This window comes from Carassius gibelio, chromosome A6 (assembly GCF_023724105.1).
Source record: "Carassius gibelio isolate Cgi1373 ecotype wild population from Czech Republic chromosome A6, carGib1.2-hapl.c, whole genome shotgun sequence".
Taxonomy (NCBI): Eukaryota; Metazoa; Chordata; class Actinopteri; order Cypriniformes; family Cyprinidae; genus Carassius; species Carassius gibelio.
This window is the reverse complement of record NC_068376.1, coordinates 5,390,004-5,417,749: the sequence shown is the minus strand read 5'-3', so window position 1 is coordinate 5,417,749 and position 27,746 is coordinate 5,390,004. Positions and strand designations below refer to the sequence as shown.

The window sequence follows — 27,746 nt, the reverse complement described above, 5'->3', positions numbered from 1 at the left end:
AGGATTTTCATTTGGGGTAAACCAAGCCTTTATTGTTGAAGAGAACAAATACGAGCTAAACAGAGCAGAGACAGAAGGCAATAAAATCGAGGAACAAGTGGAGGAAAACACTTGTTTTGAGTGAAAAGTCCAATCACACCAACACCAAATGTTTAATGACACATTTATTTAGATTATACTATGTACAAGGTAGGCATAGACATTTTCCTAAAAGAAAATAAGTGCCCTACACACAGTGTCTCAATTTCCAAAAGGCAGGATGAGAACAAACAAAGGCCTTCTCAGACCGATAATGATAACTTAGCAAAATGGGTCTGACCCAATAATATATAAATATAACTCAATGTACAAAATGACATCAATAATGCTACAGGCAATGGCGAGAGGTAAGTTACTAGCATACAATTTACCAGTGGTAAAAAAATAGTCCTTGAGCCAGAATACTTTCATTTATAAGACTTAAAACAACATACCATAAGACAATGAGGCCTTTGAAGGTTTTATGGAGACCAATAATTCATTTTTTTGTGGCTGGCAAAGGATCATAGTCGCACTGTTATTTGTATGCATGATATGTAGCTTGCATTAAACTCTAATTTTTAGGATTGTTCTGAATATTTCATAGGATCATAGAAATGCAGGCTTGAGCACAGGCAGCAGGTTTACACGGTCGTATCATGGGAATGAACTAGAGCCTCACATGACGGATGAATACTTTTACCAAGTGCATTCTGCTTACACACACACACAAACACACACTGTCAACCAGGGTGGTTTTCATGACTGAAGGCATTAACAGCAACTCACAAACACGCACACAAACAATCATACATAAGAGAATGCATCTTGCACATGTAGTTCAGTTGGCAGTGATAGCACATACAGTCAGCATTCAGCTGCTCTAGCAGCTGATAGACGTGAAATTGAGTTGTACTGTTGTAAACTGGATATACAGTGGAGAGGGAAAAGCGAGAGAAAAAGTCTGAGCATTGTTTTTTAGCCTCGCCTCGGCTCCAGTCTGAAGGACAGCTGGGATAAGGTTCTCTGGTTGTCAATCACATTCAATTGACGCACATAATTCCTCACTTCCTGTGGGTTCTTGCTAGCTGGAGACACCTCAGCATCTGATGGAGGTGGGAACAGTGTTAAAACAACCAGTGCTTCAGTACACTGTGTGGAATATTTTAAACCACAATGTTTGACTTGACTTTCTACAAATCAACCTGTTGTGATTAAAGCTGCTATTTTTGCTCTTTAAAAATTATTTAAATGGACTGCATATAAAAAAATAACACAGTACTGAATACTAAATAACCCTTTTTTATTTTCTAGATGACACCAATTGCAGAAAACAGTGAAAACTGTGTCCATGCATGACATATGCAATGCTGTATAATTACCTTTTAATCAAATCGTTTACTTTTTTTATTTACAGTATGTTATCAGTTATGTTCATCAGGAGGTTTATGTTACATATCATAAGTGTTTATTGCATTATTTTAGAGTAATGTGTGTTACCCTGATGACGTTTTGTTTTTGTGTGTATGCATCATCTATGTATAAGACCATTGGTTATGTTTATGGACAAACCAATCACGTTGAACTCTTGTTCATCACATGGCTTTTTAGTGCACCTGTTTTATTATGGTATTTATTTTTTGAATACAACATTATATCAATTAATGAAATATAAAGTTAGAATTTGTAAAATATACAGGTACCAGTATACCATTTTTGTCCAGAAACACTGTCACAGAATTAAAAAAATTTTTACTGTAAATTTTATGGGATTTTATTTACAATATTTTTAAACATACATTTAGACATTTAAAAATTGTTGTGATTTAATGCCCGTTCATGCTTTTTAATCCTCTATTCACAACCAGTTTTCCTGATTATCTAACCTCAGATTGTTATGAATATGATATGACTGACTGAACTCTGGGATGTAGATTTTTGTTTTTTAACTAGGCAGCACAAACGGGCAGATCATGAGAAATGAATTAGGGCTGTAAAGATTTGGAGTGTAGATGACTCACTGAACAACTGGCTCCTGCAGTGCCTCACCGCTCGGATTGTGTTAGCGATCAGCCGCTGAGGAGAGAATGAAGTGTAAGTATATATGTTCTAGTTAGTAAGATAATGGTACAGATAAGTCACAGATTCAGTGTTGTTGTTGAAATACAGCTGCAATGTATATATATATATATATATATATATATATATATATATATATATATATATATAGTATCAAAATAAAAGTAAATTCAAAATATTAATAAAGACTACGATAGTATTTACTACAACAACAACACTGCACTGATAACAGTGAGATCCTCACCATCTTCTCAAAGTTCACCAGTCCATCAATAAAAGTTTTATTCCCCTCATGAGTGAATGTCATGTCTGAAATACAAGAAATATTTCATGCTGTAGAAAAGAAATTTGTGACAGCAAGTACTTCATATCCAGAATATAGGGGCTAGGCCCCGCCCACACCTTTAATGAGGAGGGGCATAAAGGGAATGATTGGCGGCTCCATCTTAGCCACAGTGAGTCGGTATGCACGGTGATTCCTGGATGGATCCTGATAGAAACACATAAATCAACAAGCAATTAGCTTCAATCACAAAATAACAACTTTTAACAAAGAGAGCTAGAAGAAATAGACTCACTAGTAAACTCTCAAACTCTGTGTAGAACTTCTTGAATTTACTAGGCAGTTTCTCCCATGTCTGGCTGAGTCTGCTGACGGCTGGGTTGCACATGCCCATAATAATAGCGAAGAAAGAGTTTAGATTCTTAAACTCTCTACAGCTGAGGGAATAAGATGCACAGCACACATACATAAAGTGCTTATCGGTTCAATATAACACATTATATAACACATTATAGGTTTCATGATGAGTTCTGGTGAATTTATATGTGTGTGCTGAAGAACTCACTGGGCGGCAATCTTGATGAACTTCTTGAGTAGCTGTACACGTTTACTGAGCGTCCCACACAGACAGACCTCTGTGACCACCCACAGCTGCACCTGATTAAAGCGCTTCAGAAACAGCTCCAGATTTGCTGTAGAGCGTCTGTACGCCTGCCGGCCAAACGTATGATAGACCAGCTCATACTGCACACACACACACACACACACACACACAGTTAAACCGCACATTTTGTGGGTTAAAAATGTCAGTTGTGTGTGTGTATCACTGTATGTGAATCTTTACCTCATGTACACAGCTGAAAAGCTCCCAGTCATATTGGGTCATCTGGAAGGCCAGATCTTTAGAGCTCATCAGCTCAAAACTGGACATAGAGCCAGTGGAGGGACCTTCCTGCTCTGCAAGCGGATTCTACACACACATACACAGTCATTACCAAATACACACAAATACAAACCCCAAAACTATTTACATATCCAGTCAACAAAAATATTTTTACACTTCTGAATAATGAAGATGTTTTTTAAAGATCTTTTATGCTCACCAAGACTAACTTCACAAGAAAAATATTGGGTGTAAATTTACTCACCCTCTCTGGCCATCCAAGTTGTAGAAGAGTGTGCTTCTTCATCAGGATATTTTATGAAGAAGAAACTCATCAAGAAATGTAGCCTTAGATCACTTGCTCACCAATGGTTCCTCTGTAGTGAATGGGTGCCGTCAGAATGAGAGTCCAAACATCTGATAAAAACGTCACAATAATCCACACGTAATTCACACCACTCCAGTCCATAAGTTCATGTCCTGAGAAATGAGAAGCTGTGTGTTTATAGGAAACAAATCCGTCATTAACTTTAAACCACAGCTTCTTGCAAAAAATTGTCTCATCTGAATCGAGAGAGAAATAAAATATGCACAGGTAAAGCACTGTTTACGAGCAAAAACAGTCCAGGTGGATCTTATGGTGTTTTGTGTTAGTGTTATTATGGACAGTTTAAAGTTTAAAATGGCCTTAATAAATTTGTTTCATACAAACACACAGCTTTTTGTTTCACAAGACATTAATTGATGGACTGGAGTGGTGTGGATAACTTGTGGATCATTCTGATGTTTTTATAAGTTGTTAGGACTCTCTTTCTGACGGCACCCATTCACTGAAGAAGAACCATTAGTGAACAAGTGATGTACTGCTACATTTCTCCAAATTTGTTCTGATGAAGAAACAAAGTAATCTACATCTTGGATAGCCTGAAGTTTAGTAAAGTTTTCAGCAAATTTTCATTTTTGGATGAACTTTTCCTTTAAGTGTCTGAATATTTCACATTTGGTCTCACCAGTGAATCAAGCTGTTCTCTGGAGCAGACAAACAACCGGCCATTCACTCCCAGCGACTGGAACACTGATACATCATTGGGCTTTAAAATCTGCTTCTCTACACAGAAATAAAGCCTAGAATTAGCCAGAACACAATCCACATTTTGAACACCTTTTCAGCTCTACAATCAACACCGAATACATTTTATGATAGATTTAATGCACTACATTTCCTATCATTAATATTTAGACTACGGATTTACAGTCATGCTAATACTTCTGAAAGGTTTAGTATGAAATTGATCTGGATGTGGATTATATAATACAGAGAGTGCTTCAATACAGAATGTTGCTAGAGCAACAAAAGGGCTGAATATCTATAATGTCTCGTGTGTATTTGTTTGTCACATCTCCAAGAGCAACTTATTGTTCATTATGTATTAATGTGTATGTGGATCACCTCCAGATGCGCTGAGGTTTATCAAAAGCAGCTCTTGAGTGGATCCTAGTTTATCTGCTACAGCTGCGGTCACTTCTCTCCCCGTGGCCAGCACAGGAACACGAACAGTGGTGTAAGTGTGATCGCTGCAGTACACCTTCAGGAGAACTAGACACACATAGAAAGACAAAGAAGAGAGAGGACATTTGATTGACTGACTGACTGACTGTCTGATTGTATGATGAACGCTTAGTCATTCCAAAAATTAAACAGATTTTATATATTTTATATCCCAACCACAGGGAATGTTCTCAGAAATTTGGCTAACACTCTGTAAAGAATCTCAAAGATATGAAGAAACATTCTTACATTCATCAACAGAATGTTAAATCATATTGATTCATTTTTTTCAAAATATTAGCAGAAAAAGATTATTAATACATTGTTCATGGAATACTTTATCGTAAAATTTTTAGTTTGATGTAAAATAAAATTTGTTTCACAATGTTCAGAGAGCATTCAAAAGTAACATTCCCGTGATGATAAAAATTATAATGGATAAAACAGTAGTTTAACCTTAATAGACATTTTTAAAACATTTAAAAACCTGGATGTTTTGATTGTTCCGAGAATATCAATTTTGGAATTTTCATAACTTAATGTAAACTTAAGAAAAACATTCTTAGAAACATATTTTATAGTTAGCTGGGATTGTCTTAATGTCTGAGACTACATGCTTAAAAAAAAAAAAAAAAAAAAAAAAAAAAATATATATATATATATATATATATATATATATATATATATATATATATATATATATATATATTTATTTATTTATTTATTTATTTATTTAATTTATTTTTTTTTTCTTGAAATTGTCAAAAGAAAAAGTGAAATGTTAACATAATAAAAATATAAATTTCGAATTTATAAATTAACATGCATGTCTGAATACCTTATTTATTAGTATTTGGTCCCCATTTTTTTATTTTTTTATTAACAGCAGTACTTAACTTCTTTGTTTTAATAAAAAAAAAAAAATTCCCCAAATGCTTAACGTTTCATATAGTTATATACGTATACTCACTGTCATCAAAGCTCCTTATTGGCTGCTTTTTTGTAAGCCTCTCCTCTCCAGAGCTGAACTGTCGCAGGAGGACTTTATGCTGAGAAAAAAAAATGCTTAAGAACATGGCAAAATATGTATATATATTTTTTAAAAACAATCCAATATAGAACATATATAAAGTAGATCTGAAACCATTACCTTTTTTTGAGAGGTTCGTGCATCATCTGGACTGAGACCACAAAAGGAACAGACACAGGTGGACATCAGTAACATTAACCAGGCAGATTATGCTAATACTAACAGCCCAAAAGACCTATACACAACAGACTAAAAACATACTACTGTTTCAAGATCCTCTCCAGCTCAGGCAGTAGCTCCTTCAGCGGACGCAAAACTCTTGCATCATTAGATACGTACCCGTGCAGCTCCTGAATGCACACGAAACACATTCAGCATGCATAATAGTCAGTTTGGTTTCATGCACTCATTAGACTATCAAACCTCCATGCAGAATGGTGGGAAGTGATTCTACGCCAGCATGTGTATGTTTGTTTGTGTATGCTTCTAACCCCCAGAAAGCTGAGCGCCGTGTCATCCTCCAACAGATGGTGGCCCTGCAGGGTAGCCCAGCGCAGAGCCAAGCTGAACACCCGTCTCTTGCTGGCAACAGAGTAGTCTAGACGCTCCTGCTCTGAGCCCTGAGAGGCCTGAGAGTGGTAGGTACACATGCGCTAAGGAACATATGCATACTTATGAAAAAAGCATGGTGTTCTTACAGACAGACAGACAGACATATAGACAGACAGACAGACAGACAGACAGACAGATAGACAGATAGATAGATAGATAGATAGATAGACAGATAGATAGATAGACAGATAGATAGATAGATAGATAGATAGATAGATAGATAGATAGATAGATAGATAGATAGATAGATAGACGTTTATTGATTCCACTAGAAGGATATTGGGCCAGAAAGGCAGGGCACAGCTGGCTGATGGGCATGAAGACACAGTGCATAAGCACAAAATCATCCAGAGCTGGGTCTGTGGGTGAAATTATTATTTTTTTTCAATTAGTTAAAAAATAAATTATAATAATTTATTAAAAAAATTACATTTGCCTAGAATTTACTCTTCCTCAGGCCATTCAAGATGCAGATGAGTTTGTTTCTTCATCAGAACAAATTTTAAGAAACGTATCATTCCATCACTTGCTCACCAGTGGATCCTCTGCAGTGAATGGGTGCCGTCAGAATGAGAGTCCAAACAGATGAATAAAACATCACAATGATCCACACCACTCCAGTCCATCAAATAAGATCTTGTAATGTACCAATCTGTGTGTTTGTATGAAAAATCCATTAAAAATACATTTGTAACCTCAAACAGCCCTCTATCCATTACCGTATTTTCCGGACTATAAGTCACACTTTTTTTCATAGTTTGGCAGGTCCTGCAACTTATAGCCAGGTGCGACTTATTTATCAAAATTAATTTTACATGAACCAAGAGAAATGAACTAAGAGACATGAACCAAGAGAAAACATTACCATCTCCAGCCGCGAGAGGGCGCTCTATACTGCTCAGTTCTCCTGTAGTCTACCACAGAGCAGCATAGAGCGCCCTCTCGCGGCTGTAGATGGTAATGTTTTCTCTTGGTTCTTGGTTCTAAATAAATGCGACTTATAGTCCAGTGCAACTTATATATGTTTTTTTCCTCATCATGATGTATTTTTGGACTGATGCGACTTATACTCAGGTGCGACTTATAGTCCGAAAAATACGGTATATTGCTTTTTCCAGTGATAAAAAGTAATCTCGTCTAAATCAGGAGAGAAATACTGTATGCACAGATCAAGCACCGTTTACAAGAAAAAATAGTCCAAAATAATTCTAAACAAATAGGTTGGTAGATTTTAATGTGAGAAGACAACGGGATGGACACGTTTGACTGGAGGAGACGTTATTATAGATCATGGACTCAAATTTCCACTAGAAAGAACGGTTTAAAGTAAAAATGCTGTAATTATGGACTCGTTTTATAAAATCACACATCTTTTTCCTTCACAAGACATTAATTGATTGACTGAAGTGGTGAGGATTATTTGTGGATTACTGTAGTGTTTTTATCAGCTGTTTGGACTCTAACGGCACCCATTCACCGAAGAGGATCCTAAGGTGTGCAACTGATGTACTACTAAATTCCGCCAAAATCTGGGATGGCCCGAGTAAATTCTTGACCAATTTTTATTTTGGGGTGAACTGTTCCTTCGATAGGAAGTTTTAGGTTATTAATTTAATTTTGCAATGAATGAGATGGTACAGTACCTGGGTCAGAGAAATGAATGTCCAGACGCATCGTCTCCAGCAGATGCTCCAGAATCTTCTCTGGGCTGCCTGACATCACAGTGTATCTGTTCAGCAAACCCAGACATAGCAAATGTAATTTGTGTAAATAAATGGATGGATGGATTCATTTATGGTTAATGGATCAAGACTGATGGATGTGATCATATACTTGAAGTGGGCTGGGATGTTTCCATGGCTGGAGGGCCGGAGACTCTTCTGTAGTACCAGAACATCCTGGTCATGCTCTTTTAGACGCACAGTGTTTGCTTCAACATCCTACACACACAGACCAAAATACATGCAATGATTTCATTTTGACGCTAGGTTCATAGATCGACTAACTACTCATTCTCCTGGTGCTTGTGCGTCTTAACGATGACTGATAGATGTCCGTGTACCCTGAGTATACGGTTGAAGTCCTCTTTGTCCACTCTCAGGAAGTGGCAGTTGTCCTCTCTGAGTACGATGGAAGCAGCGCGGGGGGCATCGTTCACCAAGGCCAGTTTGCCAAAATCATCTCCTTCATGCAGCGTACACACCACACCCTAAACACACACAGGACTCAGTCTGAAATCATCTAAATGTGTAAAGAAATGAAACCGTATGCCATTTCACATTAACATGAGTAAACAGAATTCATGTAAGTTGACATTACCTTGCCATAGATAACAACATTTACTGATCCCTTCTGGATAATATACCAAGAAGTGCCTTCCTCCCCTTGATTAAACACTGAAATATAGAACCCAAACACACAGAGAACATGACTGAGCCAACCTATGAGTGTTTACACTACTGTTCAAAAGTTTGGAGGCAGCGAGTGCCAGAAAAATGTTTTTTATTTATTAATTAAATAAATTAAATAATTAAATAATAGTAATTTTGAAAAAATTTAATAATTTTTTATTCTGTATTTTCGTAATAGGGTCCTAAGACCCAAGTACAGTGGTTGAAACTAGCATAGACAAACATAGCCACTCAAAAGTTTGGGAACAGTTAGGCTTTTTTGAAGAAAATAATACTTTTTTCAGCAAGTACGCATTAAATTGAACAAAAGTGACATTAATACCATTTATAATGTTACAAAATATGTATAATGTTTTCCACAAAATATTAAGCAGCAGACATACTTTCAGTAACAAATGTTACAAAGCTTTCTAAAGCAGAAAATCTGCATATTAGACTGATTTCTGAAGGATCATGTGACACTGAAGACTGGAGTAATGTTTGCTGGAAATTCAGCGTCTTTGTCAGAGGAATAAATTACATTTTAAAATATATAAAAATAGAAAACTGTAATTTTAAATTGTAATAATATTTTGCAAAATTAAGTGGTTTTCCTGATATATATATATACAGATACAGGTGTATCTCGATAAATTTGAATGTCATGGAAAAGTTCATTTATTTCAGTAATTCAACTCAAATTGTGAAATGTGTATTAAATAAATGTAATGCACACAGACATACTGTCTTTGGTTCTTTTAATTGTGGAGATTTTAAATAGTTTAAATAATAAATAGTTAAATACAGCTTCGGAAAGCACAAGTGAGTTTAAAAAAAAATCTTACTGAAACCAAAATTTTGAACAATAGTGTATCTATGATTATATATCTTTTAGCTGTACCAAGTGTGTAAAATTTAGCTATCAGAACTTAAAGAGCAGTAGAGAGACACTGAAACTCACAGACAGTGCCTGCTTTGGCATGTGACTCAAAGATGAGGACACTGGCGAGCTCTCTCTTCACCTGCAGAGGACAGCACAGCACAGTTCAGACCAGTGCTGAGGATATCAGGCATTACTGTGGAAATGAGGCACAGACGACTTACAGTGTTAGACAGATGAGAGAGAGCTTTGATATGCAGCAGCTCATCATAAATAATCTCCAGGTCTTCAGTTGTTCTTTGACCTGGCCTATAAAGAAAAAAAAGGAAAAAGATAGACGCATAAAAATAGTTCAGGAGGAGTAAAAACAGAATTGTATATGAACACATTGCTTAAGAAGTATACGGTAAGAGCACTCTGTCCTGATGGAACCAAATGCACATTTCATATGAATAAATACTGCAGGGAGCGCTGTTGGCCACTCACGGTTTCCTGAGGATCATTCGCATGTGTGCGTCAGGGCCGATCTGGGAGAGAAAGAGCAGGATCTCTTGAAGCTCTTCCTCAGCTTCACGTTTGTCATCGTCGCTAGGCAACACCGCATCTTCCTCCTCGTCATCAAGGAAGCGGTAAAAGAGGTACTTATCTTGAAAGTTGAGCTCATGGTCAACTGTCAAATCAACAAAAAGAAAGAACAGACATAAAATACAACGTGTTCTGGTGCATGAATCTGTTCAGAAGCTCTAATTAAAGTCATTTAAACAAAAATATCAAGCTATTACTGGGTTTTAGTAGCCGAGTCATTTCTTTAAAGGGGTCATACGATGCAATTTAAAAAAAATCTTTCTCTTTGGTGTGTTACAAACTCTTGGTGCATAAAGAAGATCTGTAAGGTTGCAAAGACTAGTCTCAAATCCAAAGAGATTCTTTATCAAAGTTAAGACACCCCCTTAAAATGCCTCATTTAAACACGCCCCCACGTCTACTTCACTATGTGGGAAGATTTGCATAACACCACCCAGATGTTTACTCAAAGAAATAAGCCATAACTTTTATTCTCGTTGTAGTATGCTGCTGCCCTTGCCATGTCATGGAGATGCTGTGTGTTTCGTTGTGAAAGCACCTGACTCACAGCCTTTAAGTACATTTTTTATATTTTTACATTTGTTATTGAAATAAAGCTAAAATAAAATCAAATATAAATAATACATACAAAATTAAACTGAAAAACCTAAGAATTAAATATTGCATTGGCAACTGACTGAAAAAAGTCTAAGTTTATGTACTAAAGCTAGTCAAATTAAATAAAAAATAATTGAAGCTAAAAAAAACTAACAAAAAAAACTAATAAAAATGACAAAAGCACATTAAAAAAATGACTAAACCTGAAATCTACACACACAAAAAATGTTAATTTTAAAAATATATAAAATATATATATATATATATATATATATATATATATATATATATATATATATATATATATGAAAATATAAAAATTAAATATAATTAAAAATACTCATAATACTATAACAGTATTTAAATAATACTAAACCAACACAGGTTAAAATAATATAATAAATCTCAGAAAGAATCAGAGAGTAAAAAAAAGAAATATCTACAATACTTAAAATAAATTAAATACTCAAACCAGTGTAGTGAACTTAAAAAATAAAACAATCAATATGATCATTTAATTGTCATAAAATAAATCTAAGTAATATAATTTCCAATTTAAGTAGTGTAATTTGAGATGTGAAAAGGTACTGCATAGCAGGAATGACCCGTCTGTTAAGCTGGTGTACCGTGATTCAGGACCCCTTCCTCCAGCAGCACCTGCCACATTCCCACAGCGTGAGCCCGACTGTGAACACACGAGCTCTGCTGAAGCAGCCAGTCGACCAGCTCAGTGCCCACACAACACTGTCTGTAAACACACACACACACACAGATCACGCTCAACACATGCACTGTACTTGTTTCTACATATATTAGTAATGACCAAATTGAATAAACCATGCATAAGTTGTGCCATATGACATTTTTCATAGGCAACACACACACACACACACACACCTGTAGGTTTTCAGATGATATTTTCTATCTCTGATCATGTGGGGAGCTCTGGCCAGTATAGCATTACGTAATACTTTTTCTGCCCTTAAAATCTTCTCTGATGGGACCTGAATCAAAATCCGGGACAGAGAGAGAGGAAGTTAAGAGTGAGGCACAGAAAAACATTCCTGCACATCCTATTTTCTGATCTGCGAAGCAGAACATTCAATGGCCTGCACTCAATTTGCTAGTGTAAATGGCATCTGTTCGCAGATGGTGTTTTAAATTCAATTAATTACACATAATTAGCATAAATCTGTCTAAAAGTGGTGCCTGCGGTCTTGAATTATGTGCATGGTAATGGGAATTACTGTCAAATTAATCACCAAAAACAGTTTTTGAGTCGCTTTAAATAATTAGTCAAAAATTAAATAATTAAAATATTGATTTATGAACACTGATATTGATTTTTGAACTCGGCAAGTCCAAATTACAGAGGTTTCAACAAATTCAAATAAATATAATTCATATATATATATATATATATATACATACACACATTTTTTTTAAATAAATTATGTTCTTTTAAACTTTCTATTCATCAAATAATTCAAATAAAAATAAAAATGTAAAAATAAAACTACTGAGCAGCACAACTGTTTTTAACATTGATCACCATTGATAATAATAAGAAACATTTCTTGAACAGCAAATTAGCACATTATAATAATTTCTGAAGGATCATGTGACACTGAAGACTGGAGTAATGATGCTGAAAATACAGCTTGGCAATCACAAAAAAAAATGCCAAACATTTTAAAATATGTTATAATAGAAAACAGGTATTTGTATAAATTGTAATAAAAATAATTTTACTGTTTTACTGTCCGTTTATTATATCTATACAACGCATTAAACTGTGATGAATGGGGACATGATGCAACTTTCACTATATGAGGTGTAAGTAAATAGATATTAAATCATTCGTACCTTATTCAGGTGTTTTGACATAAAATTGAGAGGGTCACTGTTGAGGCTCTCTTTGTCCGGCATTCCTGCATCAAACAGAAAATTGCTGAGAAATAATGACTGATTTATTATGTGAGTGTGTATGTTTATGAGTGATACTCACTATCATTTGTAGCCCCGCTGTCCATCACTCCATACGGCGGGGCGAGAAGCCCTGCCATGCACTGCCTGTATTTCTGCAAAACACAGAATAACACAATGAAAATGTGTTCTAAGACCTCAAAATCTCAGACGTGCACTGAGACATTTTCAAAAAGGGTCATTTTCATTTTCCTTCACATCATTAAAGTGAAAGCTGTGTAGTAAGAACATTGAACTCCACCAATCAGATCAAAGCCTTTTGTGGCATGGCAACGATCACTATGAATATTCAGATGTTTTCATTCTTTTCCTCTCCCTGTCACCATGGTGACGAGGTGGCACATGCAGCTGAGGAACAGCAGGCAATGAATGAGACCCTGATACTGGCCCGAACACGCACACATTATACTGCACCTGATGGAAATCTGTGTAGATATTCTCAAAATGACTGAGAAGTTGAGAAGGCCTGAGTTCACCACACTTGCACCACATTGCAAAAAAATATTTTCTTAATCAGTATTTTTGTTGTTTTTAAAATAATATTTCCAACCACCCATAAAAGTGAAGAAAAAAAAGTGAAACTAAATCTAAACAAAATTGGGTAGCACTTTATTTTACAGTCCTGTTCCTCATGTACATACTATGTACTTATTATAGTAATTACAATAACTATGTAATAATAACTAGGTACTAACCCTGAACCTACCCCTAAACCTAACCCTACCCCATGTAATTACCCTGTATTACCAGAACTTTCTTAGATAAATACACTGTAAGTACACTATAAGTACATGTTAGTACACGTACTGTAAAATAAAGTGCAACCCAAAATTGTGTGAGGTTTATGCTTCTTAAAAAATAATTCAACAATCTAGTATTTTTTTTTTAAATAAAAACAAATTTCAAGATACACTTCATCCTAAATATAGTATTAATATTTTTACACAATTTGTAACGTTATCTTGTAAACTTAAAAATGTAAACACATTTTGTTTTAAATTTTTTTTGATATTTTAAAAATAGTGATATAAATAAATTATTAGGAAGTTTTTAAATTACTACTTAAGCTTAATTATTGGGTTTTTAAACCTTTCAGCAATTGATTTGTCTCTCTCACTTCCTCAACTACAAGTGAGTTCTCAATCAATCATCAGTCTAAAGGATTCTACAGAATCATCACTTATTATTATAAAGTACGAATATGATGACACTTTCACACCATCCATAAAATTCTGCATAAACATGACTGAGATCACAAATCTTATATAGAAATATGTGTATCTAATGACACATTCACATACACTACCATTGAAAAGTTTGGGACTGAAAAGAGTTTTTTAATGTTTTGAGTTTTAGTGTTTCGTAAGGCTATACATTAATTTGATAATGAGCATTAATTTCTTTAGAAATAATAAATACAGGTAAATTAATTATAAACAAGCAAATCAACTTACCGGCTCCCAAACTTTGAACATTAGTGTTTATGCAATGTGTACATAAAAAAATTGGGTAGTTTATGTTTAGCTGCTGCCACAATGCTATTAGGCAATAGAATAGAATAGAACATGATGTATTTTCCAGAATACAAACTAAGCCATAATATATAAAAGCATCTTAAAGGCTGAAAATAAATGATGTCTGGCAGGGTTTTTGCAGCTCCACAGGATCCTTCACCACATACGGCGAGATTAGGGGTCTCACACACAACAATATAATACATTGTTGCTCTTTCCAGCTGGCTGCCTTCACATAGGTTAAGTAATTCAGCCAGGATTATGCAATTAACAGCATATAAGCAACCAAAACAAGAGTACTTCCTCCCTCATTGACCGGTCAGGCGGTGCCCCCTGCAGCCTGGCACAGAGCTGACCTGGAGAGACAGAAGCCCCTCGACATTCAGCGCACATCCTCGGCTTTCAGCAGCTGATATTCACCTCACACCGCTGGCCTCTTTATCAAGTCATGACCATCCTATCAGAAATACTACATTCTCAAACATCAGATGTTAGGAAGGTACAGAAGAAAAGAACCAGTGAGAATCAATTCTGTTCTTTATCTCCTCCAAAGAAACACCTCTGAGATCATTAACCTCAAAAACCACATTGATATTAATACTGTTCTGAACAGGTACTAATATATCTATACGTGTGAGTTCTTTGATTATAAACTATGAAATTAGCATAAAATCTTTGTGCATGTGGTACAATTAAAGACACTGAGCCAATGGGACTCACCCTGGTAAGAGTTTGTGGAGTGTAGACTGACAGGGATGCTTCCCAGCATCATCAAGCAAAATCTCCAGTGCTTCTCAGTCAGATGCTCAAAGACATGAACTCAAACCCGCACACCCTGACGCTCCAGATACACACATATGGATAATGTGATTCAGATCTTTCTGTCTGAGCATCTGACTGGACTTCAGTTGTCGTTGCCAGGCAATAGCTGCAGCCAATCAGAGAGCTGCATTCACTCAATTCACCCTGTATCACAGCATTACACATGAGTAAGAGAGAGGGAACTATGGGCTGCTAAAAGGCTCTCAAAAGCTTGTGGCTTTATCAATTATTTAGAGTATTAAATTATATTCACACTAAACAGACAGCTGTGTGAGTGTGTGTGTGTGTGTGTGTGTGTGTGTGTGTGTGTGTGTGTGTGTGTGTGTGCCCTGCAGTTGTAGTGAAATCACCGTTATCACATTAGAGAGGAAGGTAGACAGTCTTTGAGTATCAGTTAGTTCAGCCCTTTTCCAGTCAGGTATACACTAATATTGTTTTATGACATTAAGAGGACACTGTTTTGTTGCATATTCCAGTCAAGTCCAATCCATTTGAACTGTGTCTGTCAGTCTAGTGTCATTTTAGTATTATAGTATATATTTTTTAAATGTTAATTTATCTTTTTTTCAGTTTTCATTTGAATTTAAGTTTACTTTAATAACTTTTAGTAATTTTGTGCTTAGAAATGTGCTTTTGTTCTTTTTATAATTTTAAAAATAAATTGTTCTTTATTTTAATTATTCTGTTTTTTATTATTTTATTTAAAAAGTAATTTTACTTTTAACTTATTTGTTTAATTAGTTACCAAGGCAACATTTATAATGTCCATTTGAGTTAAGTTTTAATTTAATTTAATTTAATTTAATTTAATTTACAAAAAGGGTTTTTAAAATAGATTTAGTTTTAGTTAAAAAATACAACACTGTAAGTCCAACTTATAAACATCATGTGATCAGTTTTGTTGTTCAGAAAAAAAAGGAAAAAAACCACACTTGTCAAGCAAGCAGTCAGTAAGTTACTGAAGTAAATTTTATGTACTGATTCTCTAGAGTCTATTTTTGTGTTTTATCTCAGACCTCCTCAAATTGTACAGTATATGATTTCTCTTCACCTTTGCTAAAAAACAGATATATTATAATTATTATCTCTCAATCATCTTCTTACAATTTTGTTACATTAAATATATTATGCTTGTTTTTAAAATGTATTTGTTTTATATTATATCTGTTTTTTAATTATATTATATTTATTGCAGCATGATCACAACACGTTTAATTCCAGGATTTTAATCATTTAATACTTAGCCAGCACAACAAATAAATGTTGTTTACTTGGCACATACTTTTCAACTTTTAATGAGGTTTAAAGTCTGTAGATGGATTGGGTTGTTATTAAATGTATATGAGTTTATAAGAACATTTTTTATGCCATTTGTATTGATGGGAGTTCAGTACACATATTGTGATTGTGGCTGAGGAGTTTGAAAGGGTTTGAAGTGGTGGATGACACACCGTACACAAATCTGAACTCTATCACCCTTTCCCTCATTGACACACACACACACACACACACACACACTCACACACACACACACACACACACTACTCATATACAAACAAAAAAGTGTGTTATGAGCACTGAATGAGAGGAGGTTTACGAGAGAGAGAGGAGGAATATCGTAGAGAGAGACAGAGGGATGATATATAATTCATACTGTATGTTTGACTGTTCAGCTGCGCATGTGAGATATGAAACAAAAATAATGCACATATGGTCACTAGCGAGCTTTGAGTCACGGGTGATACAAAAATCACTCTCACGGACCTTTTCCTGGACTGTGCCCAGCTGGTGGAATGACCTCCCAATCCCAATTCGTACAGCTGAGTCTTTAATAATTTTCAAGAAACGTCTGAAGACTCATCTTTTTCGCCTGCACTTAACCTACTAACACCAGTACTTTTCATTTTCTTGTCTTTGTTCATTTAAAAAAAAAAAAAAAAAAAAAAAATCCTGGCTATGCGTTCTATACTAGACTAACTGAGACTTGTCATGGCACTTGTATACTGTTGTTGTTCTCCTGTTGACCTGACTGCTTCTATTGTTCTCATTTGTAAGTCGCTTTGGATAAAAGCGTCTGCTAAATGATTAAATGTAAATGTAAATGTAAATGTGATACTATCTACACACGCATGCAGCGCTAATGACAAGCCTGACAGCCTCTGTGTCTCTCACACACTGAGTCACACATCCCTTCATTATTAATGTTTAGATCAATACATCAGTCATAATACAATAGCACTGAAGACAGATTCTTCAGAAGAAGCAGGAGTTCACAGATATAGTAACTCTAACCATGTTGGCAAAGCTGAATGTTCAGCTGTTATACATTTATTTTAAGATCCTTTAATCAATAGAAAGTTCAAAAGAGCTGCTTTTGTAATGTAATATATACATATATATAAAATCTATACCATATGCACCCATCTATACCATATATCATATGCACCCAGCAGCACTGCATCTGAAATATATACCATAAATGACAAGTTAATTCCTGATAAGTTTGACCTGTCAAGTTGTCCCATATTTAAATGTACATGAACATAGATGAGAGCTGGAGGAAGATTTTCAATGAAATATGGTCTTTGTGTGGGTTTAGAAGACTTGAAATATAGTGAATGAGTCATATGGAATATATTATTGTATTTATTTTACAATAATTTTACAATTTTGAAACAAAAAGTGTTTGGAATGATGTATGAGGTAAATGCAGAATATTCACTTTTATAAACATAACTATTGCTTATGAAGATGCATAATAAGCAGAAGCATATACAGAGGCTGATAAATATTTATATATATCTTTTATGTTATCATGTTGTTGTTTTTTATAATTCAGGTTAACACCTTCAATAACAGCCAATAAGAGAGTCTAAGACTCCTCTGAGGCATTACTGAATGCTGAAGGATATGAGATTTCATTCATATCAAGAAAAAGGCTTTATGAGGCAGGGATTGAAACCACTGATCTATATTATAGATCAGTGATTGAAACCCATTTTGTATTTGATACAATGTCTTTTTTCCTCATGCTGGAAAGATTCAAGAATGAGGACACGCATAAACTACTTTATCAAAGTGTGTGTGTAATGCGTTTCATCCATACTGTCCTAAACACACTCAAAAGCTTCTGACTGGGAATTAACAACCATGTTAAATCTGTTTAAGGAGATGAATACGGATATCTTGCCTTTTTTTACAATATCTCAATACATTTTCTCCCAATTCTCTGCTAGGTTAATGAGTCAAACTTCAAAGACTAACACATGACTACTGAATTGATTTTCACACACACATACACATTAATACAGGTAAAAATTTCATGGTGTGTGTGTGGGGGTGGATCTGCGTGCCCTCCAGGTGCTCTCTATAGAAATAGAAATGGGGGCATCTAGATCAAACGAAAAATGCACTTTATCGTCTGTGATTAAAGGGACAGGGGTTCGAGTACCCCCTCCCCCATGCATACCACTGTCTTATTGTACTGAACAGACAAGAAGAGCCAACCAAGCTGTTCGCAGATCAGAGAGCGCCCCCTCGTGTTACTGATGCTCAGTGATTACTACTGAAAAAGAGCCTTGTTACAATCACACTGGCTATGTTCAGAATCGAATAGTTGCACAATGCTACACTTTATGTGTATAGCCTATTGACTACTTAAAATAGAAAGAAAGAAAACAACACACAAAATAAGTAGAATCCTATGCATGATGCAATAATTAAGTTGCATACATTTTTGTCACACGACTTATACCAGGCAGCTTAAAATATTAATGAGTAGAATATTATATGTAGAACAATATGAATAGAAGAGTATGCAATGATAAATAATAGCATGCAACATTTTTGTCACATGATCTTAGAATGGTATGGCAATGTAAAGTAATATGCAGTATGCAATGATAAACAGTAGCATTAAACATTTTGTCACAGGACTTGGATATGTTATATGAAATTAAATGGTTAATTAATTCATTCAATTTGTATTTTACATATTAAAATATTACGCAGCCTAAAAAAGTAATGAGTAGAATAGTATGATTATGTAGAATAGTATGCATTATGCAAATAATAATAATAATAATAATAATAATAAAACAAATAATATAAATAAATAGGCATCCTAAACAAAAATAAATATGTATTTAAAATTGATACACTTAAAAGAAATCTATACAAATTGTGTACTGTAATTTGGCAACTGTAAAATATCTATCCATTGCACAAATAAAAAAAAACTGCAAATATAGTATGGTCATATGCCATTCAAAATATTCAAAACTCAAGATGCCAGTATTAGTCATATTGCTACTCTCTGCCACACTTAGCCACTGAATTACATCAACATTATGCAGCCTCTCTCCGAAACCCTGCCTTCCAAAGACTGGAAACTCAGTTTCAGCTGCCCATAGGCAGATACTTTTGAGCTTTTTACAGATGTTATTTTAGTTGTAGCTGTAGCAGTAACACCTGCACACACACATACCTCCCACAGGGTTTTGAACTCCCTCTGCTCGATGCGCAGAAGTTCACTGTTCTCTCGGCTGACAATCGTGGCATGTCGAGGAGTGTTATCCAGAATTGACTCTCCAAATGCTGTCCCCACTCCCAAAGTACAGATCGTTACAGCATCCTAGAGAAAAAAGAAGAATATATTAAGAAGAGTGCAAGACAAACAGAGAGAAAGACCATAACATATTTGCAAGGTAATTATAAAGATCTTTCAGGAATAGATATGTTGATTTGTCCAAAATTAAATCTGTGCCATCATCACTCTGCAGTGAATGGGTGCCGTCAGAGTCCACAAGGACTCCAGTCCATCAATTAATGTCTTGTGAAATGAGTCATCCGATCTGAATCAGGAGAGAAATCTGCACAGATCAATTACAGTTTACAAGCAGAAACAATTAAAAACCGTTCAAAATAGGAAGAAATAGATTACTGACTTTTGTCCAGTATTTTGTCCAGAAATGACCATTTAAAAATACACTTGTTTCTTACAAATATGCAGATTTTCACTTCACAAGATGTTAATTGGTGTACTGGATTCGTGTGGATTATTTGTGATGTTCCTATCAGCTGTTTGGACTCTTAGTCTGACGGCACCCATTCACTGCAGAGGATCCATTGGTGAGCAATTGATGTAATGTTAATTTTCTCCAAATCTGTTCAGTTGAAGAAACAAACTCTTCTAACTTGGATGGGCATGAGTATGAATATATTTTCAGCATATCTTTATTTGTGTGTCAACTATACCTTAAAATTCAAAGTTCCACATGGCTGTAAAATACACCTAAATCTTTATTGTTATATTGTTATAGCATTGAAACTAATTGTAATTTTTGGGTGAACTATTCCTTTAAATACTGTTCTAATTAATGTAATTTATGTAAATATATGCACACCTTAAGGGAATACGCTTAGTGAGGTTCAAAAAGGTTGTTGCACATAACAAGTGATTTGAGATCAGTAAAACACAAGCTCACATACTCATAACTGAATCATATTACATCCACAAATACACTTCTTCTCGCGTTTTACATTCATTTAATCAGAGCAGCGTGATAATAGCTTATTGCTCAACGGATCCCTCCATGAATCTGGAGCAACACACAAGCCGTTAATATTGCATCAATGAAACAGGGATTCTCACAGGCACATACTGTATGCAGACAAAACCACACACACACATTCAGCTGCACGCAGGACATTCATAGCTGCAGGGCAACAGCAGAAGTGTGAAGGAGAAGCATAACGTGATGCCTTGTGTCAGTTCTGTGCATGTAATCAAGTACAACTAGAATGCTTTACATATGAATGCTACAATACATACAGACTCAAAGGGGGAAATATTATTCAGAGGTTACTCATTCATAGTACAGGAGAACATTCTTTTTTTTTTTAAGTCAATTCCTGAAAAAATATACAAATAGAAACAAATCTTATGATTGCTGACATACTGTCAGAAGCTGTCAAATGTGAATATGGGTAGAAGAGATTTTGGAAGAATTGATGAGAAAGGTTTGAGTTTATGAGAGCTTTGATTTTGAGCTTCTGGAATCTTTGGAAATCCCTCTTCAGTTGTGTGGGATTGATGCATGCTTTAGGGCCAGTAAACACATCTGACAGTGTGACTCATTGTGTTCCCAGTGGATTCACAGAGAGATGCTTCCTTCCCCAGGAGCACTGCATCAGCGTCCTCATATATCAGACTATTAACAAGGCCAGCCGCGGACCATTCGCCTACTCACAGCAGGGATCTTTGTAGCAGTTTCTGTATGATGGTCGTAGGCTAAGCTACTACTTATATCAGCGGACTCCTAGCAGATTGAGGCTTCTCTCTTACCTGATGGTTGGCTGTCTCAGACACTTTCACGTCCAGAGATCCAGACAGAACCGCGTACCAGCTGGTACCGATGTCACCCTGCCGATACACTGCGGGCAAACACAGAGTCTATGAATACTGATCCACAAATTGCAGAGGAATTCTTCATTTAGATTTCAGCAGGAAAACTACTTCTTTTCCTTGACATAACATGTGCTTCTTATTGTCTCATTAGGTGGCAAATTCAACTTTCAGGACCACATGCTTAATAATAGCATTTTCGATTAGAAAATAAAAACGTTTTATAGCCTGAAAGCATAGGAGGACATTTTCAGGTTCCAGAGAGAATATTTCATTTTTAGTTATTAGGTAAACTATCTAAGTATGCTTTAAATTACCCAGAATCCAATGAAGAACCTATAATGTACTCAACCTTTAAAAATGTTGGAGTTGGTTATATTTTTTTTAAGGTTTTCGAAATATCTCATATCTGCACCAAGTCTGCATTTATGATCAAAAATACAGTAAAAAAATTAATATTTTGTAAGATATTATTACAATTTAAAATAACTGTTTGCTATTTTAATATCTTTTAAAATGTTTTTTATTCCTGTGAAAGAAAAACTCAGTTGTCAGAAACCTTTATATTAAAGTCATCAGAAATCATTCATATGCTGATTTGGTGCTCAAGAAACATTTCTTACTATTCTTAGTGTTAAAAATGGTGAATTTAGAATTCTTTGATTAATAGAATGTTTAAAAGCACAGCATTTCCCTGAAATTAGAAATCTTTTGTACCATTATAATTATTTTTGCTGTCTCCTTGCTAAATAAAAGTATTAATTTATTTGGAAAAAATAAGCTTTTGAATGGTAGTGTACTATCAAATACCTATTTAATCTCTAAATAATCATATAGGCATATTAAGAACCCTATAATTTTAATTAATTTATTTCCTATAGCCACCTGAAAACACTTTTTCTAACTGGTCTCAAAAAAACAAACAAACAAAAAACAACCTTAAAATGGAATCAAATCTGGAAGCATCATGCTAAAAATGCAGCTCTAAATGTGCTTCTTACAGGTGATGCCTTTCTCCAGGTACTCATAGAAGCCACACATGCAGATCTGCTGCAGCAGGTTCAGATGAAACTTCTCGAAGGCCTTCACACCCTTCATCCGAGCCAGAATTATATCCACATCTTCACCAGAGCGTTCTGCTGGTCTACAAAAACAGACAAATAGACATTACGGTCTGGGTAGACGCTCTCTTATCAAAGCGACCAACAAGAAAATCCTGACCTGCAGCGATGCATGTGACAATAACAAGGACAGACGAAGTTGTGTCCATTACTATAAGCACATTGTGCTGTCTTGTGTATTAACGTGATCAAGATTAATGTTTTTGTCATCTGCCCTGTCAAAATACAAGCTATGAATCACGCACACATTAATAAAACAAGTGTTTCCCAAAATAATGTAGAACTACAGTTGCTTGATTTGAACTAATAATTGATCTTTGAAGAGAAACTGGTATAATTATTTGCAGCTTTTGAACTGTTGAAGTATTGGTTTCTGACCATACCCGAGTAAACAGAAGTATATAATCTTTATATGAGTTATATGTTCAGTCATGCAGCGTTTTTCTCCAAAGGTGTATGAGGGATTAAAAGACTGTCTGCAAGCACATAAAGATCCTCTTCACATTTTGCTCAAATATAGCAATGCTCTCACCTCTCAGCTCATTAAGTGACAGGTACATGTGTGAGTGTGTGTGTGTGTTGCACACTTGAGTGAACAAGGTGCCTCTCTTAACAATAATAGTATGCTGTCATTCAGACTCTTTTACACAGAAATGCCTTGTTGCTATGGAGATTACAGCATGAGGAAATTAAGACTTCAAAGACATGTTTTGTTTGTTTGTTTGTTTTCAAACCGAGGGCAGTGGGACAAATATCACATGGAGACTAATCAAGCAAATGAAGTTGCACAGGAGATATCAAATGAATAAATAAACCTGCTCTGTTAGTACAGGTCTTGAAACTTCAACAAACCAAGATCACCAAAACCTTTTTTAAAAAAGCTGATTATTTTTTTCTAAATATTTTTATTATAATTATCAGATACTCAAGATGCTTAATAACAACACATAAAAATATCTGTACCACTGACTATATACTGACAAGATATTTCTGACATTAAGTAATCCCTTATGAAACAAAAATATATGGAAATATACAATATATAAATAAATAAATATATATGTACACACACACACACACAAATAAATAAATAAATATAAATATATATATATATATATATATATATATATATATATATATATATATATATATATATATATATATACACATATGTATGTATTCAGAGCATCACTCAGATCCATATTTATTATTTGCCCGCAGGTTATGCTGAGCAGCGCCAGGTCGATCTCGTGTGATCCGGGCTAGTCCGCCTGTGCTTCTGTGGATGTGAGAGGATGAAAGTGCTGTTGACTTTTATGTGCAGAGACTCAGTGGAGTGGAAAAAACACTACCAGCATACATCTGCTGGGCACAGAATGGACACTGCATCACAGAGGCCGCCGGTGCACAGCAAAGTCTCGTCCACGCTCTTTTCACCCATGTTTCTTTCTTTTTCTCATATAGCTCCAGCACACTGTGAAGATTTCTTCAGCTCTCTAAAGAGTCTTTTGAAAAGCACTTTCCTCTCCCTTTGTGTCTCTCTGCATCTGATTTTTTTTTTTTTTTTTTGCCTTACCAGTTTCCAGAGGTTTTGCAGTAGGCATTAGAGATGCAGTTTTTAAAGGCATTAGTTCCTCTAAAACTGCAGTTGTTTAAATGCTAGACCCTGTCAGAATCAATGCATCTGGCTTTCTTGCTGCTTTTGGAGGAGATAAAAATACAATAAATGATGTCAGGTGTTAAATTTGACAATGTTGGAAGAGTCACAGGTTATTAATTTTGCATTAGGTTTAGGCTTCAGTTTAGATGCATAGCTCACCTAACCCTAAGCCTTTTCTACAGATTTATTCTTACAGTATAGATATTTAATGCTCAAAATGAAACATGAAAATCTGACTTGAATCAGTATGTGACCATTTCAAAGACTAATAAAAATAATTATTTTTATTAATTGAAATAAAACTGAAATGACACATATATGTTAGATGAAAAATAGAAATGTTGCCTTGGTGAAATAAAATAAAATTAAACTGAAGTAATAAAACAACTGAAATAAAAAATAAATGAAAGCTAAGTAGAACAAATAAAATTACAAAAACACATAAATTCAAACTACAATTTAAATTGAACTGTGCATATGAACGCAAAAACGAATGCAAAATATAAATAAATAATAGAATAGTATATAAATAATTCTAAAATAACACTTTCTCACAGCATCAGTTCAGTGGGGGATCATTATTCTGACTTCATATTTTTGCATATAAACATCAATGGAAGGGAAGGTAACAGGCAACAGAAAGTTTAACTCTTTCTGTCTTCCCAGCAAAATTTAACCCTTTCATCATCAAGCATATTAAACAGAATAGAGCACCAGACAACCACCTGCTCTTAATTTTAAATGACACGACAGAGAGTCACTTCAGTCAGTATGGTCTATTCATGGTGTCAGTGATCTGTAGAAACTGCCAGAGCAGCACAGTGCACTACAGTATCATCCAACAGTCAAGTCTGTTTTGTTCTTTATGTGTGGCACATTTATTGATCTCTACAATGCATCCTGTTGCCGGATGTTAATGAGACCATGGATATCTTAAAGAACCATTACATTGATCAGTGTGAAGACGATGTGCTCGACCATGTTTGAAGAGTCCATTAAAAAACATCAGCCTCTGAAATCCCATCACACCCATTAAGGTGATCTCACTTTTCCCTCCCATCGCCATGGTAACCTGCAGGGCTGTGTCTGGACTAGGAGGGGCTGGGAGAAGGTAAATATTCTTAGTAATGTTCAATATGTTCATGCACCTTAAAGTTCAGAACCAAAAAGTGAGCTTCCAAAAGCAGCCTAATTATTAACTCTGTTTTAAATAGCCCGCAGCATATTGTTCTTACACAGTCATAAACAGGCAGATTTAATGCTGCAGCATACCTTTTAAAGAAATTGATTAAAATATGTCCTTCAAAAATAGGATGCACGCAAGAAATTCACATGGTGTGACACCAGCAGAAGCATGCCATTCACTCTCGCTGATGCTGACGGATAAACAGAGCAGCTTCCACACAATTTCACAACAAAATCCTTGCAGAAAACAAAAAGCACATTTACACATGATGAGGATTCAGACGCAGGTGATGCATCGGGGACGCAGGACAGACAAACGCGCGTTCTGCTGCTTTCACCTTGTTGCAGCTCCTCCTCTGGACATTTAATGAACGGATGTAAAGATCGCTTTCGGACGTGAATCTGGTGTCTCTCACCTCTTGTCCAGGCAGATGATCCACTCTGAGGAGGCCACGGAGTGCGCAGAGGCGTGCACCGCTACCATCTTCTGCTCGACTGGTGAGAATGCGTCGCGGATCGCGGATCTCGTCGACTCGGGCGCATCAGCATCAGGGCTCGCGCCCCTCCCCGCCTCGGTGGCGTGGACTCATCGTCACCACGTCCACGCACGACGAGTTTACAAGCGTGACTGCACACACTGACACGAAGAACAAGTCACGTTCAGAACAGTGAGGCATTCATTATTGGGTTTAGATCGTGTGCTGGTGAAGCTTAAAATCAAATAACGTTATTGTCATACTTGGGAAAAAAAGGCAGTGGGAGGCTGGTAATGAAAAGGAAGAAATAAGAAGCGGGGTCAAGTTGGTTTTGTTTTCGATATTCGTGACACATTCAGCGGTAAACGCCAATAACTCCAAAACGAATTGCCTTAAAAAAATCTAAGCAGTGTGACCGCCAAAAGGACAAAGCTGATCATGTTTCACATCCTTCTTTTTCTATATTTTCCCTCGATATAATAAGCACGGCCCCGTGCAAGCCGTGGCAATGTGCAAAAAGCCGGGAGAGAACGCTCTCAGCAGAGCCTTCAGTTAGGGACCGTGGGGAAATTGCAAACTTTCTTCGTTTTTTGCTATAGCTCAGTAGGTGTTTTTGTAATAGCTTTTTAGATAAAGGGCATATAGACATGAAACCAGTGTCAATCAATAGTGGGGGACAGTGGACATTTTTAACAACCTTTCTTTTTAACACTACTGGTAGAAAAGGGAATTGCATGTCCAAAATTAACCATCTTTTTGTAATAACTTTCTACAGAAGGAAGATAGAGAGATGAAACCAGTGTCAATCAATAGAGGGAGAGAGTGGACATTTTTCACATCCTTTCATTTTACCCCAAGTGGCTGATAAGGGAATTGCATGTCCAAATTTAACCACCTTTTTGTAATAACTTTCTACAGCAGGGACACAGAGACATGAAACCAGTGTCAATGAATAGAGGGCGACAGTTGTCATTTTTCACAACCTTTCATTTTACCCCTACTGGTAAAAACGGTAATTGCATGTCCAAAATTAACCTTCGTTTTGTAATAACTTTCTACAGCAAAGAGACAGATACATGAAACCAGTTTCAATCAATAGTGGGAGACAGTGGACATTTTTCACAACCTTTCTTTTTACCCCTACTGGTAAAAGAAGGGAATTGCATGTCCAAAATGAACCTTCTTTTTGTAATAACTTTCTACAGCAGGGAGACAGAGACATGAAACCACTGTCAATCAATAGAGGGGGACAGTGGACATTTTTCACAACCTTTTTTTTTTACCCCCTACTGGTAAAAAAGGGAATTGCATGTCCAAAATTAACCTTCTTTTTGTAATAACTTTCTACAGCAGGGAGACAGAGACATGAAACCAGTGTCAATCAATAGAGGGAGAGAGTGGACATTTTTCACAACCTTTCATTTTACCCCAAGTGGCTGATTAGGGAACTACATGTCCAAAATTATCCTTCTTTTTGTAATAACTTTCTACAGCAGGGAGACAGAGACATAAAACCACTGTCAATCAATAGAGGGGGAGAGTTGACATTTTTCACAACCTTTCTTTTTACCCCTACTGGTAAAAAAGGGAATTGCATGTCCAAAATAAATCTTCTTCTTGTAATAACTTTCTACAGCAGTGAGACAGACACATGAAACCAGTGTCAATCA

General features: G+C 35.6%; 1 protein-coding gene across 2 annotated transcripts; it reads right to left on the bottom strand.

Moving 5' to 3' along the window:
• Nucleotides 1-4: 4 nt before the first annotated feature.
• LOC128015343 (rap guanine nucleotide exchange factor 4-like) lies at nt 5-26,250 on the bottom strand. Of its 2 annotated transcripts, XM_052599090.1 has the most exons (29): nt 26,017-26,250; nt 22,636-22,778; nt 21,575-21,663; nt 19,715-19,861; nt 12,915-12,987; nt 12,773-12,837; nt 11,804-11,910; nt 11,533-11,654; nt 10,211-10,394; nt 9,949-10,033; nt 9,806-9,866; nt 8,774-8,850; nt 8,517-8,663; nt 8,288-8,394; nt 8,098-8,183; nt 6,735-6,813; nt 6,334-6,484; nt 6,104-6,192; nt 5,963-5,993; nt 5,783-5,861; nt 4,714-4,860; nt 4,274-4,371; nt 3,225-3,350; nt 2,946-3,124; nt 2,676-2,817; nt 2,500-2,587; nt 2,342-2,406; nt 2,040-2,094; nt 5-1,124 (listed from the first exon to the last, which is right to left on the bottom strand). In XM_052599090.1, the coding sequence occupies exons 1-29, from the start codon at nt 26,082-26,084 to the stop codon at nt 997-999; spliced, it is 3,018 nt and encodes a 1,005-aa protein (XP_052455050.1). In that variant the 5' UTR covers nt 26,085-26,250; the 3' UTR covers nt 5-996. The 2 variants fall into 2 exon arrangements, with proteins under 2 accessions (XP_052455050.1, XP_052455051.1); XM_052599091.1 differs by lacking the exons at nt 19,715-19,861; nt 21,575-21,663; nt 22,636-22,778; nt 26,017-26,250 and adding an exon at nt 15,127-15,219.
• Between the last annotated feature and the right edge of the window lie 1,496 nt (nt 26,251-27,746).